General features: G+C 41.8%; 2 protein-coding genes and 1 long non-coding RNA gene across 3 annotated transcripts in view; 1 reads left to right on the top strand and 2 right to left on the bottom strand.

The window, feature by feature from the left end:
• Window positions 1–3,340, top strand: part of nav2a (neuron navigator 2a) — a 308,111-nt gene extending 304,771 nt beyond the window's left edge. The window contains exon 40 of the mRNA XM_034679846.1: window positions 199–3,340. Within this exon, the coding sequence (XP_034535737.1) occupies window positions 199–324 (126 nt within the window). The 3' untranslated portion in view covers window positions 325–3,340. The remainder of the gene's footprint in view (window positions 1–198) is intronic.
• LOC117810174 overlaps window positions 1–18,437 on the bottom strand; it is a 58,892-nt gene that overhangs the window by 1,835 nt on the left and 38,620 nt on the right. The gene's annotated exons all lie outside the window — the stretch shown is intronic.
• dbx1a (developing brain homeobox 1a) lies at window positions 3,758–6,842 on the bottom strand. The gene is made up of 4 exons (XM_034679848.1): window positions 6,171–6,842; window positions 5,966–6,067; window positions 4,212–4,414; window positions 3,758–4,083 (listed from the first exon to the last, which is right to left on the bottom strand). Exons 1-4 carry the CDS (start codon window positions 6,538–6,540, stop codon window positions 3,793–3,795), a joined length of 966 nt encoding a protein of 321 aa, XP_034535739.1. The 5' UTR covers window positions 6,541–6,842; the 3' UTR covers window positions 3,758–3,792.

Genomic DNA, 18,437 nt, shown 5'->3' with positions numbered 1-18,437 from the left:
GACAACCAACCCCGTTCTCCCCTACAAATAAATTCAACTCAACGTCCAAGAGGACCATGCTATCTCTCTTTTTGTGAAGAAGCAGATGATAAATCAGATGATTGACATAAATAACTAGGATCTTTGAACAGGACAGTATCCAATGGAAATAGTTCCCTTCCTCAGCTCTATCAGTCTGACTCTCCTCTCTGTCCACAGATGAACATGCTGATGCGTCTCAAGGAGGCAGCAACGTCGTCGAGCCCGCAGAGCTACGACAGCGACTCCAACAGCAACAGCCACCAGGACGATATCCTGGACTCATCGCTGGAGTCCACTTTGTGATGTCATCGTAACACTGGGACTTCATTCAGGAGGAACTTTGTCTGAAGAACTGTCCTCTGTGTTGAGGACTGCTTAGTGAGAGTATAATTTCATGCCACAAAATCCAGCCACCTTATTTTGGGTGCAGGTAACCCAAGTATGTAACGAGGAAAAGACAGATTACATTTCAGAGAGTGGGCGAGGAACGTTTCTACTGCACTGCGCTGTTTGAGTTTTTTGTTTTGTTTCACCGCTGTGGCCCGTGTCTCCTGGTGTCAGGAGCCTGACTTCTTCTGCAGAATAAAAGCACACAGCCTGTCGCTATCAGTGAGCTTCATCATCAACACCAACATCATCATCATCAGCCATCAGCATACTTTTAACACCAGCCAGGATTACTCCATCCTCCTCTGAGTGCAGTGCGCCTGAGCTGCCTGCAGATGGCAACACTGCACCTTCTTTTTGAAGCACCTGTGAACCCACCAGCTGCTGAGAGCACCCGATGAGGCTGCTGCTGGTTGGATGAATGAAATGATGGATGGAAGGGTGGATGGAACGCCAGCCACATTTGACTTTTCATCCTCTTCTAATGCTGGAGGTCTGTGTGTGACTGCTGGAGGATAAATCAAGCCAAAGTGAATGTTAGGTCCTGCAACATTTCTATTCACAGTCTTCAGAGAGACCAGAGCTCCAGTTTGACTAAACTGAACTCCAGACTAGATCAAAGCAGAGTGTCTGAACTGAAAAGAGATCAGAGTAATCCATGAAAGACTTACATGTCCACAAAGAGTAATCATCTGTTGTGTCTTTGTTCTGCACGCAAACAAGAGGTTAAAGAACAGAACTTATATCGTTGCATGTTCCAAAAACAAACTATTTTATTTTGAAATATAGAACTGCAAACCCTATCATTCTTTTAGAATATAAAATACACTTGGAAATTCAAAAGTTTGCTTTCCAAACATTTTTCTTGGAGGCTGATGTGAATCTTGTGAGAAGGACTGAAGCTGCAAGATGAAAGCTGCAGCTCTGTCTTGATCAGACTGAATCTGTGGAACACCAATGGTAATAATGGCAGCATGTTGGGTCCAAAAATCAAAATCTTGCAAACAGAACTGCAAGGAAAATTCTTGAATCAACGATTTTCACATATGTCAAAAGTTTTGTTCATCAATCATCTTCTGTAATAGGATAATAAAGACACAAAAGTAACAGAGGAAGCAGAAAAAAGAATGAGAGTTGGTTTGTTAATATCTTTAAATCCATCATGTGAGCATGTTAGGGAGGAAGTTGCCAAACGAAAGCAACACCACAAATTCTGTGTAGAGAAGCCTCAAAGCTGAGAAGGAAATATTGATTCCATTCAACCAAATATCAGCTGTCCTTCCTGACTCTTTTGATTCTATAGGAGTTGACGCCTCAGATGGAGCACCACTGAGGACATCTGTGCTTCTGTCCTCCCTTATGGCAGAGAAGCTGCCTCTTAATGAAGCAGAGATACATAAAAATGACAATAAGTTAAATTGTAAACACAAACATGAGTCTGACCTCCTGAATACATAACATCTGTAGCTCTTTTGAAGGCCAGCACTCACTCTGGTTTTAGCATTCACCATGGCTGGATTCATCCTCTCACTCTGTTTGAGATCACGTCTTTTCTGTCTGTGTTGTAAGGTTCCATATCATTTCAAAAACAACGCCTCCATCACACCTACGTTTTTACTTTGGACCACTTGATAATCCTCTGAGATCTCCATGCACATTGGCCCAAACAGGCTGTTGTAGCACAAATATCCTAATGGTGCTGGACTGAGTTTTTGAAAAACAATGCCTTACTCTTTTCTAACAGACTATGTGCATTAAACTGATTCTTTATTCGTCTAAGTGGCTGTAAACTAAACAGGGCTGCGAGTCGACTCTCCTGGAGGAGCGCCGTCGACCTCTCATCATATCAAACACCAATGCCGTGGGATTGAGACGCGAATGAGAAGCAGTGCTCTGGGGTCTCAAATTAAGATGTATGCATGTATGACCCAGTGCTGTGAAGCTGGTGTAAATATGTCGGACCACTAGCAAGAAAAAAATATATATATGTGATGTGTTTCGGTGCTTGAGATCAGAATATTTTGCAGATGAGGGAACTTTAAGATGTGTTGATTTTATACCTCATCCCCATCCTTTACTGTGCTCTCCTCAGAGTCTGTGTGATGATGTGATTTGGGAGGAGCAAAAGATGTCACAAGATGGACTAATTAAGTGAAAACTGGTGTACATGCTGCTTTGTTTAAAGTGATATAATTAAGGTTTAAAGGTACTTGTGGTTGAGTGATAATGTTAAACGGTTCAACATCATTTCTGTGGCCTAAAAAAAAAAGAGTATGGTACTTTTCTTTGTTTTAAACCTCCCCGTCTGCCTTCTGGAAAGGGCAGGCAGGCGTTTAGAGCCGGGTCACGCATCGCTTTCAGTGTTTTTTATCACCGATCCTATGCAACATTCATTCTGATCCCCAAACGGTAGCCAAAAGCTGAATGTGCGTTTGTCCAGCACTGCCGAGATGTACAGCATGGATCCAGATTTGTGAGGACTTTTTGGGGGGATTTGTCCACGTGTGTGTGTGTGTGTATCAGTGTGTTTCTCCTGCTGCGGTCCCCTGTAAGCACAAAGAGACTGATTCTCCCGTTTGTCTCATGTAACGCCTGCTCTGAGAGGTGTGGATGTCTTTGAAGCATTTGAATAGTCTGTCAGTTTATTACTCACAAACTCAATGAATGTTTAGCCTTCTTTGCTATGTACATTTTTTATATGTAACATAACTTTGTATATAGTTGATTATCTTGGGACATTTTGATGACTTTTTCTAGCTGATTTGTAACAGTACTTGAAAAAGAGTATTTTGTGTACAGTCTCTTTACATCAGAGCAGATCAGTGCTGTTTGTCATCACTGGTCTGTCCAGGGCTCGTTGAATTAAATCTATCACTGTACTAGTCTTAAGTTATTGTGATCCAATAAAAATTAATAATTATTTATGAATGAATCCGGTCAAACTGTCGTCTTTGGAACCACACAAGCACACATGAATTGCAATTGTTTACAGTTTTATTTGGTATTTGTACAAAAAGTGTGAAATAAACATATTTACAACACATAAAACGACATACTTATTAAACAAATTCATATAAATTATTAACGAAATAGCTACATTTTTCAATAAACAACTCTATTCAAGGTCAAGGTACAAGTAACTCATTACTCTTGGCATAAAATTTCCATACAAAGTTGTACAAAATACTGTACAATTGAACAAAGCTGTGCAAAACAGCAAACTGTCTCAGAAGCAGATCCTGTACAGTGCGCATGCGCTGAAGAAGTGACAAACTGGAGTGAAAGTTTTCTTGAGCGTTAGACATTTATGTGTTTTCGTGGTGGTCACAGTCTCATAAGAAAACATGGGTGATTTTTAAATCTTTATATTGGCTTTAAAATAAATTAAGATACTGTAATTTCTTCTTCGTCTGACTCTGAGAAGTCCGAGTGCTTACTGGAGAGGGAAGGAGAGGAGATGCTGGACCCTGCCGCTCTCAATCTCTCTCCTCCTCTGAACTGTTCCATCTCTTCCTCCTCCTCCTCAGCTGAGGACTTCTTGCCCACGTCGCTGAGGTCTGGATGCGGGTTGGCTTTGGTGGGCAGCGTCTGCTCACGGCAGCCACCAGAGGACAGCAGCTCTCGCTCCTTTGAGTTCCTCCACTTCATCCGTCTGTTCTGGAACCAGATTTTCACCTGTAGAAGGAAGAGTAACCATGAGTGAAAAAGTCCTGCGTGAGGAATGCTTGAAAGCGCTTTTACGCGCTTTTACGCACAACATATAGGGCATTTTAAACACCATGTGAGCATTTTGCAAAATGTACCTGAGAGTCTTTGAGGCCGAGTTTGGAGGCGAGTTTCTTCCTGTCAGGCTTGCTGATGTATTTCTGTTTCTGGAACATTTTCTCCAAAGCTTTGCGCTGGACATCAGAGAACACAGCTCTCCTCAGCATTCCTCTGCGGGGTTTCCCTCTGGCTGCCAGGGGCCATGAAAAAGTCCCGGGGATGGGAACCACTGATGTTGATGCTACAACAAAAACACAGAAGAGGAAAATACACGTTAGATTATTTGCAGAATAAATGTCATTAAAAAAGAAGAAAATATCCCTCAAAGCGAACCTGCAGCTCCAAATGACCAACTTGGAGATGGAAGCTGATCAAATACCCTCCTGCTTTGTAAACCTAAACCCACTCATACTTCATAGAGGCTCTGTATGAATATAATGATTCCTCTTTCAGGCTATACTCTCAGCCAGTTAGTATTGGAAGTTTCCCCCCCTTTGGAACTGTGCAATACGTCTCCGTTTTGAGTGAAATGGCACGAGGTGACTAATTAGCACATTGGCCGGTCCCCAACCGCATTGGTATGGTAAAGAGGTAGCATATCCTTTAAGGAACCCTGTGAGGGCGGATAGAGGAGTTAATAAACCGTGAACGGTAATTGTGTAGTAATGAACTAACGCAGAAAAGACTCTGGACAGGCGGCGAAGGCCATATATTATCTCAACAAAGGGAGATTTACACTTTCAAACTAAACACAACTGCATACCAGAATACTGATGCCCTGAGGGGGGAGTGAGGAGTGGAGGGATTTTTTTTTTCTTCGTGCCTTCAAATCATTTTCATTAAATGAACACGAAAAGCTATTCAGGACGCTGGAGTTGTTTTGTTGAGGCATTCAGCTGAGCCCATGAAAAGACTCCATCTCCATTATGATTTGGCTGAATGAAAGCACGGACTAGCGACTTTATAGACTTTTCTAAGAGATTATTCTTTATCTCAACTCGTTGATTGGCGCGTTTGGAGAATAGAGGAACGTTTAGGGCACAGAGAGAGTGAGGATTGGAGGTCAGTGGTAACCTATCCTATGAGCCGTGCAGACTGCAGGGGAAACTTTCCCCCAGCTGGGACGTTTTGGATGCAACTGAGCTTTGCTTTGACTCAAATCCTGCCTTCCCAATACTGTTCCCTCTCTCTGCGCAGTATACTGTCTGGACTTCCTCCTGACTGTAGCTGCCCTGCGGCCACAGCAGAGTCAGGAACAACAACGCGCTATGTGGTCTTGTGAGAATATTGAAAACTCTCAATAGCGCCTAATAGGGAAATTAGTGCATGACTGGTTCACGCCTTTGGCCCCCCCTGGTAAAAGTCACTCTCCGGGGTGTGTGGGTGGTTCGCCCGGTGGGAGCTGACCAAATTGGTCACAGTGCTGAGGGGCTTTGTTGCCCGCCACTGCGGCCCGGTGGCCCCCCGGGCTCTGTGGGAAAACGCGGGGCCAGGGAAATGCCAAAACGCCCCCCAATGGGAAACAGGGGGGGACTATAACTCGCCACCCCGCCTCAAATTTAGAGCGTGACGATTTGGGATAATTGGTTAATTAGGGGGTGGGTGGGAGGGTCCGGGTAGAGGCCAGAGCCAACAGTCCCCATTAATAAGACAGTGATTTCTTGTTTTCTGGTGGAAAATCTATGACAGGAGGTGAATCTGTTTTACATTTTAAAGCAATTAGTTGAGACACATTCCAGAAGGCTGAAGAAGATGGATCTGAAAGAGAGGTGTGCGTAAAAGTTGTGCATACCTGGTAAATAAGGCGTCCTGAATATGGGGTGAAAGGTTCCATCAAAGCAGGGAATGTGGAAGCTCTTGGCGTGTAGGCTGTGGATTGAAGCGGGATGGGACGCTGTGGAGGAACATCATAAAGGTTTAGAAAGGATCCAGAATGAAAACAAGGATATGAACAAACTCTCTGAAAGAAGCAAACACAGCGCGCTCTGTTTACTTACATGTCTTTGGTGATGGTGCGAGGATGGCGCTCACTCCAAACTTGAGAAAACTTGGGTCCTTGCTGCTTGGCAATGACGTTTTGGGCGAGCACGATTCGCGCGTCACCGCGGTGCTGGCCAACACGCGCTCCGCGGGCACGCCGCCGTAGGACAGGGTGGTGGTGGCTGTGGGCAGGGAAGCCTGGGAGACGCTCAATGATGGGACAGTCCTGTTAATGTAGGCGGTAGGGCGGCTTATCCGCAGCAGGTCTTCCACGAGGAAGCTGGAGTGGGTGGGGAAGACGGATGGAAGGGTCTGGTGCAGCGGCAGAGCTGGTCGGTACAGCCCCGGGTACAGGGCAGGAGGCGCGAGGACGCTTGGGATCATCATGGTCCCGGTTTGGAAAAAAGGCAAGAGTGAAAGCTTGGGATACTCCTGGTGGTCGCAGAGAGAGATTCAGTCTTGTGAATGCTCTTCTTACTCCTCTGGTCTCCTCACTCAGGGGAGAGGTGTTTTATAGCAGCCTGCCCCCCTCCTCCTCGGCCCTCCGCTCAGCGCTGACAGCCTCAACAAAGGGGCTCAACAAAGTTCTCCACATGGGTCGCTTTCATGCAGCATCCCCCGGCCCGCTGATTGGCCGGAGGACGCAATTTATGATTGCATTAGACTTCATAAGCAAGCAACACACAATGTGAGCTTCACAAAAGAGGCTCGGTCATCAATTTTGCATGTTGACCACTTTCCTTTGAGTTTGTTTTGTTTGGCGGAGGCAAGCGGCCTAATTAAAGAGCAATCTTAACACATTCACTCATTATATGGGGATTTTAATGAGGACTTAGAAAAAGATACTTTATTCTTTTCCATTCAGGGTGTCTGTCTGCTATTCAGGACACCAAAATATACTCGTTAGAGATGCTAAATTATTCTTTTATACAATTTTCAGTGTTGCAAAAACATAAATAGCAACAGGTAGATAAAAGTGAGCTCCTATCTATCTCATGATATTAATAGAAAATAGCAAAGCAGAACTGATTCATTACAGTCTCTTTATTTATTGTGGATTCTCTCCGCATTAGCTGCAGACGCTGCACAGCATCTCAAATGTAAATCACTTTTAGGGTTTCATTGGATTCTCAACACTCAATCTGGCCCTCGTCATGGAATAATGTCTTAACGGGATTTCTGCTATCAAAACGCTTTAACAGATGTGTTAAATATCACTCTCTCTGCACAGGCTTCATTCAGAGCGCGCAGAGCCGCGGCGCAGTGCGCACAGGAGAAGTGTGCGGCCTGAGCCGTGCGCTCCTGATCCTGTTAACCATGAACTAACTGTCACCCTCAGCTGCAGAGGAGGAGGAGGCGCCCCTCGGCCTTTTCTCTTGCTTCCCACTCCCCGCTTCAAAAAAAAAAAAAAAAAAAAAGCCCAGAGGAATAAAAAAAAGCTTTATTTCTAAAGACGGTTTTGTTCTGCTATTTTAACCGGCTGAATAAAAGTGCATCTGTGATTTGATTTAAAACGCATTCATATGAGCGGACACTGAGACCCCTTATAAAACTCTTATTAAAGCGACTTGGAGCCTGATCGTCGTGTTCTGTCAGCTTTACCTCCTGAAAACCCGTTAAAGCAGAGCAATCAGGCGAAAATACACCACAGAGAGAAAAGAGGAGAAAAACAGCCTAATTGTTGCCAGTTTGAAAACCAATTAAAATGAGAAACACAGCAGAACAATGTGGAAAAGTTTGACAACAAATTCAGATTAAAAAATAAACTTAAATACAGAATTTTTAAAAGTATTTTATTTTTTGAAACTGTCATTTAATTGGAAAATGTTGAATTTTCCCTCTTTTTTGTCATCATGTTGTGTAAATCACAAGTTAATATATTAAATGATGAATCTAAATCCAGGCCTTGAAGCTCTTTCACACTTTCATTTTCTTTTTTCTGTTTTTAAATAATCTTCTCCAGTTTATTGAAACTTACTATTAAATGCAAATTTTGTACTAATGATAAAATATTGCAAGATTTTTACATAATCATATTTTAACACAGCAAATTAGAAAAAATGAAATTATTTAATTTTTTGAAACTGTAATTTATTTGGAAAATGTTGAATTTTCCCTTTTTTTTGTCATCATGTTGTGTTAAACTCAGCTTAATATAATAAATGATGAATCTAAATCCAGGCCTTTCATCTCTTTCACACTATCATTCTTTTTTTCTGTTTTTAAATAATCTTCTCCAGTTTATTGAAACTTACTATTAAATGCAAATTTTGTATTAATGATAAAATATTATTGCAAGATTGTTATAAAATCACATTTTAACAGCAAATTAGAATTTTTTAATTTTTTCTTTATTTAATTAATCAACTATTAACATGAATGTGATTTGGTTTGTGCGTAAACAAACTTTTCAGACCTCTTTGCTGCACGCACTTGCTCCACATGAGCGCGTCAGGTTCATCTGTTTGACATTTCAGTCAGTTTGTATCATTTGGAATCACCTCAAATGCTGATAAGTGGTTCAACATCAATCTAAGATAAAGTGGCCACAATCCCATAATTAAAAGGGAACGCCTCCGTGAAATGATCCTTTGCACAGAGTCAACCCTTATCAGAGGTGCGGCGCGCTTTATGGGAAACACAGACGCACAAACAGGCGTTAACACAGCGCGCTCCGTCACCACAGCTACACCTCCAAATAAGTAACAAGACCTTCAAAGCTTTTTATGAGCCCCATATTCCTTTACTTGGCTGCCTGAAATCCTCCTTTTGTGCGCGCTAAGCAGATGGTTAGCAGGAAGCATAGGCTGCTCAGGCTGACCGAGACTAATTTCTACGAGCTTTGCAAGCTTGCCACGTCCCCGCTCCTTTACCAGGCCGAGTAAAAACAGCTGGCTGCGGCTGAATTAAGGCCATTAAAAGCACATCTCTAAAATATTACCACCACCAACAACAACACCACCACCCCCAGGCCTCCACTACCCCCTCCCTCCTCCCCCCTGTAAGAGCCCACTAACGTCTCATCACTCTGAAAATAACTGTCCTGAGGGATTCAAGGACCCATGTTAAAGTTTACACGGCATTATGAGACGATTTGTGGCTTTTTCTTGCCTCTGTGTGCAAAGTTAAATCCAAAACTGAAATTTAAAATAACTTTTTTTGTCAAAGGTGTGCTCGTGGTGTCTAAAGCTTGCATTTATTGGCTCAAATGTAGTGATCAATTCGAATTCTAAATAAATAAAGGTGAATTTTTGATGATAATTTGAATACATTTCAGTTAAAGAAACCATGATTCAAAAACTGCAACTCAAAGAGTTTTACATCAAAGGTAAAAGGCTAATCCTATAATTTTCATATGGCAGCCCTTATGCTCGCTTATGGATTCTAATATTCCCACAGGGACTTCTCACTGATGTTTATCATTTTTATGAGCCTCATATTAATTACTTATGATCTAATATCTCTGTGGGGAAAACAAGAGCACACTTGACACTGAAACATATCTATTTAAAATGTTAATTTGATATTTTCCAGGTCATGTCACATTTTTAAATCAAAAGATTTATCTCAATATTTTGATTATCATTGTTATATGCATTGCTTTATTCAGCCACTTACCTGTTTACTCATTAGAAGTACATATATACAATTATTTTATTTAACATTATTATATTTTATATTTATTTGTGTGTGTGTGTGTATGCACGTGTGTGTATGCACGTGTGTATGTGTGTGTGTATGTATGTATGTTTGTAAATACAGTATATATATAGTTATTATTTCATTTTATGAATGTATATATTATTTTTATTTTTTTTGTATGTGTATATATATGCTTTCATATGATTATGTTTAAAACATGAACATATGTTTGAAATACTGTACCTTTATTGTAAAGCTTGATAAATAAAAAACAAAGCTTGAGAAAAAAAAAAAAAGATTTATCTCAAAAATCGAGGTGCGTTATTTCATTATGTTATTTCACACAGTCTTCCATAAAGAATACATTCTGTGAGGTTTAGAGGATATTTACTGGACTAATTATGATCCTGAATGTCTGTTTATTATAAAGAAATAAATACAACCACACTCTTGTTTTCTGTCATATTGATACTCGATTTAAAACCTCTGAAGTGAGAGCTGAACCTTCATTTCTCGAGTAGTTTTTTGGGAATACTATCAGATCGTTATCCAGTCTCTGACAGGCCCATGCCATTTTACCAACCAGATGAACTTAACCATTGTCTCTGCTCTCTTTCTGCTTCGTTAAGTGAAAGGGGCTGAGTAAATATGTTACCCATGCATGAGAGGCTCTGTATGGGCCGGCCCATTGTGCGCAGGGTCCGACAGGTGGTTAACTGTTTATTATTCCCTCATTATTTATCGGTGACGTGGAAGGCACCGAGGAAAAGGGAAACTCCCCATCTTTTCACTGAACCAGAGATGAACAGATTGTGCTGACTGGTTGCAGCCTCGTGTATGACACCGGTCACCAGTCCATCCATCTGAGCCCTGCAGCCTTTCAGCCCTGCATCCACCTCCGCCTGGGTTTGGTAAATGAACCTCTTTGGTTAACACACCCATTTTGAGATTCTGCCATATGCTTTTGCAGTGCATAGCCAAACACAGCAAGGCAGACAACTTAACAAAGGTTGCAGAAAACTGTGAGTTCATGGAAATGTATCTATCAGTATTTTGAAATAACACAGAGAGACAGATGTGCACTACCAAAGAGATTTTAAAAATGGTCACAATGTTGTGTTTAAAGGGGTTTTAAATGAATTATAAAGTCAGCTTCAATGACATGACTTACAGGAAGCATTTCACTAACTTTAGAGAGGTAGTTGTGCATTAGCCTATCTGAAGTTACCAATTATTAATATTTCTTATCCAAAGAGGGGCTTTTTTTTAGGCTTTGTAGAAGCTTTACATGATTTACAGCTCTAAAAATTCTTCACGTATCTCAGGCGGGTGTCTTTGTACCCCTAATTTCAGCCGCTGTCTGATACGCTTCCTTTCATACTGTCTCTTTAAGGTCCCCCCAGCATTCCAGAACCCAGCATTCTGGAAGCCTCCTCCATTGTTGCCATGCAACAAAGTTATGTTTCTCTTTTCAAAACGGCATGTTCGACCTTTAAAGGAAATTCACCAACTGGTGATGTCACGAGTTGAGGGAATCACGTGTTAATCTCATTGAATTCACGTGTGATTTTTTTTGAACAAGCTGTTCAGAGAAAACCTGCAGTCTCATCCTGGGATTACTCCATCATGTTTAACTCACTCAAATTTTTCCCATGTCATGTATTAATATCTTGCAATTCAACTTAATATTTGTTTTTTAAAATGTGAAAAAAGCACAATACCACCTCTTTATTGTAATCCAAGGTGAGTTCAATTTACTCAAAAAAGGAGTGGAAGTAAGTTTCCTCTCAATACATAAACAGTTCATCTTACACTTTTAACATATACAATTAAAAGTTTAATATCAATAAATGTCCACATAATATAAACTCAAAGCCAACAATATAAAAAAAACTGCATAAATAATTTGTGTAACACTTTTTAAATGCCTGTAGAAGACAAAAATACTTAAAAATATATTTCAGACTGAATCCCTTAAAGCTTTTAAAAGTCAGAGTTTGTATTCTGCAGGTTTCCCCTGTAGCTGAACTGGATCCTGCTCCTGCCATGTGAAGTTAACCAAACATCTATTTCAGTTTGTGACCGGGCTTCCCCTCACGGTGGCTCCCACTCGGGGTGTTTTGGCCGTGGCTTCACCTCAGCCTGCCGGTGGCTCTGATGGTCCCCGCAGCATCTGGCTCAGGCCGTGCAGAAGCCCCCACTCTACACAGAGGGAATTAGCAATGCCACAAGATTCAGAAGCGCGGTGACAAGCATTAAATCGATATTAACTTTGTATTAAACATGGGCCCCTCCCTCTTCCCCAAATGGACTGGAGCCATATCAGCGCACAAAGCGCTCTGTATGAACTCTGGCTGCACCTGTTCCCTCTCACTCGGCCATGGGAGTTCAACTTCTTAGTTTCACCCCAGGCTCTTTTCTTCATCTGCTTCACCCCACACTGAATTCTTTCACTTGAGCTTTAGTCATTTTCACCCCCCTTAGTTTACAACTTATCAAATCCCATCATCAGGCATTTTACTTTGAAATACTCAGTCCAAACTGTGACACAAAAGTTCCACTCTCATCCACAGAAAGTTGCTTTCCTTGTCTGGGACACTTGCCTCCCCTTCTCACTGTTCATTTATTAGCAGTTGTCGGTATGGATGTCGAGTGGTGTCCTAATCCTCTTAGAGTGCATGTTGGTACAGTTTGCATATCATTTTCTCATCTTGGAGAGAGGCCACAACCCTCTCTATTCACAGGGATTCCCTGTCCTCTTTCAGTGCAGCTACAGCCAACCGCATTAGCATAATCTGACAACCAATACCATTGTCCGTGACCTTGTATGCAAAGTTAATTGCTCATTAATACCAGACAAAACAGAGGGGTGCAGAGGAAGCACAGTAGTCCTCCAAATCCTTGTTTTAGAAGGGACCGGCAGGCAGGTGGAACATCCTCCTCTGACTCATTAGACTTTACCTGGAATCATTAGAAGCGAGTCAAATCTGAATATTTCAAACCAGATTTTTATACAAAAACACCTGGTGCTCAAATATAATTACAATCAGTCACGTATGTGACCGGTGTTCAACCAATCTCTTCAATCTAACCCTAGTTTTAATAATAATCCAGCAGTAATATTGTATTTAATCCACACACATGCACACAAAGACTTGCACACACTCCCTCAAAAGTATATACAATTGGTCACACCGGCTCAGGGTTAATCAATTGCAAATGTATCTCCCTGCAAGTTTAATCTCATCTCTACATTAGTTTCACGGATGCGGGGCGATTTGCAAGAGGAGCCTCCACCCCAAACTACCCTCACCCCACCCCCAACCCAAGCACCTGGCACTCTTTTCGGGGTAGCGTCATGTAAACACCCACTGCTTCCTCGGGTGCCCCGTCTGAGGACCCAAGCGTCACGGCCCAGCACGGAGAAGAAGGCCAGGCTCTGTGGTTGTCAACACCGGTTTAGCTTAGGAGTCCTGTCGTGACATTAGCGCTGACTCTGCCCGGTCAGGCTGACCTGCAGCACTTGTTTGATATAGATATAGCCTCTAATATCTGAGTATTATGGAATGAACAGGCACTAGACAGGGTTCAGAAGGCCACCACATGCAGCTGCCTAATACTTTCTTTGTGCTCTGCAGAGCTGCGAAGCCGGTAAAGACGAGCATTAGACGGATAAGAGATGCCATAAAATGCTTGTTTGAAAGGTTATTTAATTCATGTGCACTAAAATCCAGAAATTCTGCTCCTTTAACTCCTTCACAGTGAGAACCAAGTCCAGAAAGAGAAGCAATTCAAAGTTTCACTTCTCTGTTTTCCTCTCTCCAAGAAACTTTCACTTCTGCAAAAACTTCCTATTTGAGTTCTTTAGCATGAGGATTTGTTGTTTACTTGAGCTTGTGGCTTGAAGAAGTGTGTGTGTGGGTGGGAGGGGTAACTGTGCAGGAGCAGAAGCAGAAGAAGGAGAAGAAGAAGAAGAAGAAGAAGGTATGAATGGGGAAAGAAGGGGCTTGGGTGGAGGAGGGGATGCTTGACGGACTTCACTGCCTGTTGGCCCTGCAGCATTGATGCCGTGTTGGCCATATAATCGGATTGCCAGTGGGTGAAAGTGAGCCCGGGTGCTTATGTCAGTTTGCGTCTCGTCAAGCTGAATAATACGCATGGCCAGGGAGTGAAGCGGACGCTTGCCATTGAGGGCTCTCAGTACTTGTGGCTAAGCATTTCTAAAAGAGAGAAAAAGCCTCATTGGATTCATATATAATTCTCACTCAAGCGTTTTGATGCATTTGCATAACAGGAGGAAACCAGTGATCTTTTCAGTGCTGCTCCTGCTGCACCAGTGTGTGTTTGCATGTACTACTGTTTTTTTGTGTGTGTGTATGTGTGTGTGTGTTTGAAAGGCCCTAGCTGAGCCCTGCATAAACAAGGCTGGACACGGTTCTTGCACTTGGCCTCTCATGATTAATCGAAGATCAACAACAAAACGACAGAACATTTAGCTTTTTCCACTTATCTTCTTTCACTTTGGAGGAAAAAAAACAGAGCAGGGAGCAAAAGTTCAGTGTTTATGTTGTTGTGAATGAACACGAGCAAAGAAAACACGGCTGACCTTCAGATTCTGTGGGTTTCGTTTGAACGGTTTCAAGCGGAGCAGAAAAAGGAAAGTGTTCTTTTACCTTTAGCACTTTTTAAATCTGGACCATATGGAAATGACTGGAGTGCACCTGCCGTGGATTTTAAGATCAAAAAGTGTCCTGCTAATGTGAATGAATCCCTCTTTTCTAATATTCTTAAGTTACTTTCATAGCCCACTGCTTCTTCCCTGTCCTCAAGCCCTTTTAATCTGAAACAAAATTGTTACAGAAATACAAAAGTTCTCATTTCTAGGTTTAATGTTTATGCATTAACATTAATGCATCATGTAACCATGTGTTGCTTTGTACACCTTTTTAGGTGAAGTGCAATGAATGCAGTTGATTATGGTTTCATTCATGATCAACAGTGAGATTTCCTGTTACCAAACCTTGATGTAACTTATCAAATTGTTAAATTTAGGCCAGATTAAAGGCTAAAAGCCCCTCAAACAACAAGCTGGTGAAGTGTCTGTGCATGCCCAAGGCTACAAATCATGGGACCATGATTAGATTGCTCTATAATGAGTATGTCAACTAGTGTGATCCCTTTTTGTCCCTTAGAAGTGAAGGATCATGAATGACATGTAAACTACTGCTTCAATTGCTTGTGAAAGTAATTTATCAAACAAAAAAATATATAGAGAAAACTTCAAATCCCCAAAATATTTCAGTCCCTCATACACTACCAGTCAAAAGTTTGGACACACCTTCTCATTCAATGGTTTTTATTTATTTTCATTATTTTCAACATTGTAGATTAATACTGAAGACATCAAAACTATGAAATAATCTGTTCTTGTCATAATCTGGATTACAACAGTAGTCAAATAGGGCTATCCATTGTGTACTAACCCTACCTCTGAACAACACAACTGATGGTCTCAAACACATTAAGAAGGCAAGTCATTCTACAAATGAACTCTTGACAAGGCTCATGTTATTTAGAAACCATTCCAGGAGACCACTTCATGAAGCAGACTGAGAGAATACCAAGAGTGTGCAAAGCTGTCATGAAGGAAAAAGGGGGCTACTTTACAGAATCTAAAATATAAAACATGTTCTGCTTTGTTTAACAATTTTTTGTTCATTAAATAATTCCATATATGTTCTTTCATAGTTTTGATGTCTTTGGTATTAATCTACAGTGTTTACAATAATTAAAATAAATACAAGCCCTTGAATGAGAAGGTGTGTCCAAACTTTTGACTGGTAGTGTATGTAAGAATGATCCGTTAGTGCAGTTATATTGTATTAAGCATCTCTGGATTTTAGGCTGTTGAGAAAGAGACATCTAATGTGACATTAGGCTTTTGTGGCATGTGATGGCGAGAAGCGGTACAAATTATACTTAAAAAAACAATGACCTAAAAATGCTGCACTAATCATGAATGAAACAGAAATTAGTTGCAGCCCAAGGTGACAGCCAGCACATAGTTGCTCTGTGCCTCAGTGTACAGTGCCAAAGCAACAGAAAACGTTTGAGTGCCCAAATATTCGTTGACAGCCGTGTGCAGACTTTATTTAGGCTGTTCGAAATTCCAATCACACAAAGTTTTTTCGAACAGCTTCTGATGCAGCATTCAAAGAGTTTGAAACATCTGTCGGCCTCAGTATGAGGTGGCAGTGACAGACCTACGTGGTTCTCTTCAACCCGGATGCAGACCATCAGCTGGTCCATTTACCCCGTTGAAACTCTCTGAGGCATGATGACCACGTGGACGGTCAGGGTCTTTGGTCATACAGACAGCAGTAATGTGGTTTGACTGACTTTCAACACAGCAGACCTCCCAGGACTGATTCCTGGAGCAGTCAAAGTCTTGCATCACAAAGTCACATACATCCATTCGGAGCCATTGGCCTGTGCTGGTTCTGGGCCCCAGTGTAGCCTGTAATTGATCCAATCATTGCATTATGGGGGATCTCATAAGCCTTAGGTGAGGTGACCTCTGCTCTGCCAGGTCTTAACTCCCTCCTTCTGCTTGTCAGCTCTCCAAACCATCACTCGTCTATCCTTTTCAGCATCTCCTGCAGTCCGTTTCCCTTTTTCTTCTTCTTCACGCCTCCTCTCTCCCCAGGTTTAGCTGCCATGTTGCACTCAGAGCTGTTTGAGCTTAACAGGCGGGAAATGACAGTTTATCCAGATCAGAGATAGGGGTGCAGAGGACTACTTCTATGTCCTTCATCCCTCCAGATATCAACTATGCACACAAAGAGACACCAGGATTACAGTCAGCCTTTCATGATGAACTTGTAACCAGGATGTTGGGTCAATTCAGTCTACCAGAAACTACAAAGAAGACCAGGAGAGTGTCCTTTTTATATGATTCAGAAACTTCATAGAAGTCTGTTAATCTTGCTCTCCATCCTTGGGCTCCTCTGCAGGAGTTCCTTGCATGTTCCATCCCTGGACACCGAAAGCTGGATTGGGGTTTTACCTCAGAGTACTTCACAGGGACTGCTTGTTTTAGTGCAATAACCTTGTGCTGTCTAGTTCTCAAACTTATCTCAGAATCCTTAGTTTCCTTTAAAGCTTTCCCTCAAAACCTTGATTGACGGATATTTAAAACTGTACTTGGGTTTTATCTCAGAATACTTCACACATTATTGACAACAGAGCAGCTTCCTGGTGACCCCTGGTAAACCTAGGTCTATAAATCTTGTGAAACCTTGGATTCACCTGAAGCTTCTTCAAACGTCATTAAATCAAAGGGGTTCAACTCTGCATTTGGGTTTTCAGAGTACTCTACATTGTAATCTTCACTGGAGATTCTTCCCATAGACCTCTTGTATTTGTGAAAAGGCTGAGACTGTTAAGCTCTGGAAACCAAACCTCCTTCAATCCTGTTTGTTTCAATCTGCATTGGGGTTGTATCTCAAAGTATTTTGAAACATCTTGTATGTGTACTCCTAGGTCTGTCTAGGTCTATAAATCTTGTTATGAAACCCTGTGACTTTACCTAGATCTCCTTAACTCATGGTTGTTTCGATCTGCATTGGGGTTTTGTCTTAGAATACTTTGTATATTATCAAAGCTAGAGACCTCATCTTGTGCAAAGGCCTTGATCTGTCTAAGTCTGTAAAGGCTGTTGTTACTTTTCCAAATGTCCTTACTTCCTTGTGGTTCAAATCTGCATTGGGGTTTAGTCATAGAGTACCTTGTATATCATCTTTAAGAGGAGAATCTTCCTTGTTCTTGTTTTAAAGCCTTGGTGTGTCCAGGTTTAGTAAAACTTAATCTGGATCCGTGGATTCTTCTACAGCTTTTCCATACATCCTCAATTTCTGGTCAGTCAAAGCTGCATTGGGGAATTACCTCAGAGTACTTTGTATATTATCTTTAGCTGGAGGGTCTTCCTAGAGACCTCTTATACGTGTACAAAAGCCGAATGGAGCGGGCAGGGGGAAGGGTCACCTATTGCAGTGTGACCTCTGCTCTGCAGGGCCAAATGATAAGACACTTAAGGTCAAGGAGAGCACAAAGGCCCGAGAGAGAGTCCACTCCAAAGACAAGAAGCCGCAGAGCAGGAATTTGAAACTTTCACTTGCCTTCAGAAAATCACTTGAGGTAAAGCTTGTAGAAGAGGTGGCATTCCTTCATTTGGTAAAATATGAGATGGACTAAGGATGGAAGTGGTTCAACCCGTCTCTGTTCTTTATATTGTGTTCAGGGAGTATTGAAGATGTAGAAACGTTGAGAGTGACCCTATTGTTCGCCCGCCTCATACCGAATAGTATAAACAGAGCTTTTGGTTCCAGTTGTTTTACTTTTTAGTTTTCATGGGACATTGTGAATCCATCTGTTATCCATGGCTACGCTCCTCTCTTTATGTTTTCCCATCGTCTTGTCTTTCTGTCTGCGGTTTCTTACGGATCTTTACAGTCTTTTCTCTGGGGCGAATACAGCGGGACAAGCGGAGACTAATTGATCAAGGGAGAAGCAAATCTCAGTGTCACAGTCTGGGAGTCCAACCCCATTAGCTTTACGACGTGTGTCCAACCAAGCGCAGTCTG

Source organism: Notolabrus celidotus, chromosome 3 (assembly GCF_009762535.1).
Source record: "Notolabrus celidotus isolate fNotCel1 chromosome 3, fNotCel1.pri, whole genome shotgun sequence".
Lineage (NCBI taxonomy): Eukaryota > Metazoa > Chordata > Actinopteri > Labriformes > Labridae > Notolabrus > Notolabrus celidotus.
The sequence above is the reverse complement of the archived record's forward strand: the minus strand, read 5'-3'. Positions and strand labels throughout refer to the sequence as shown.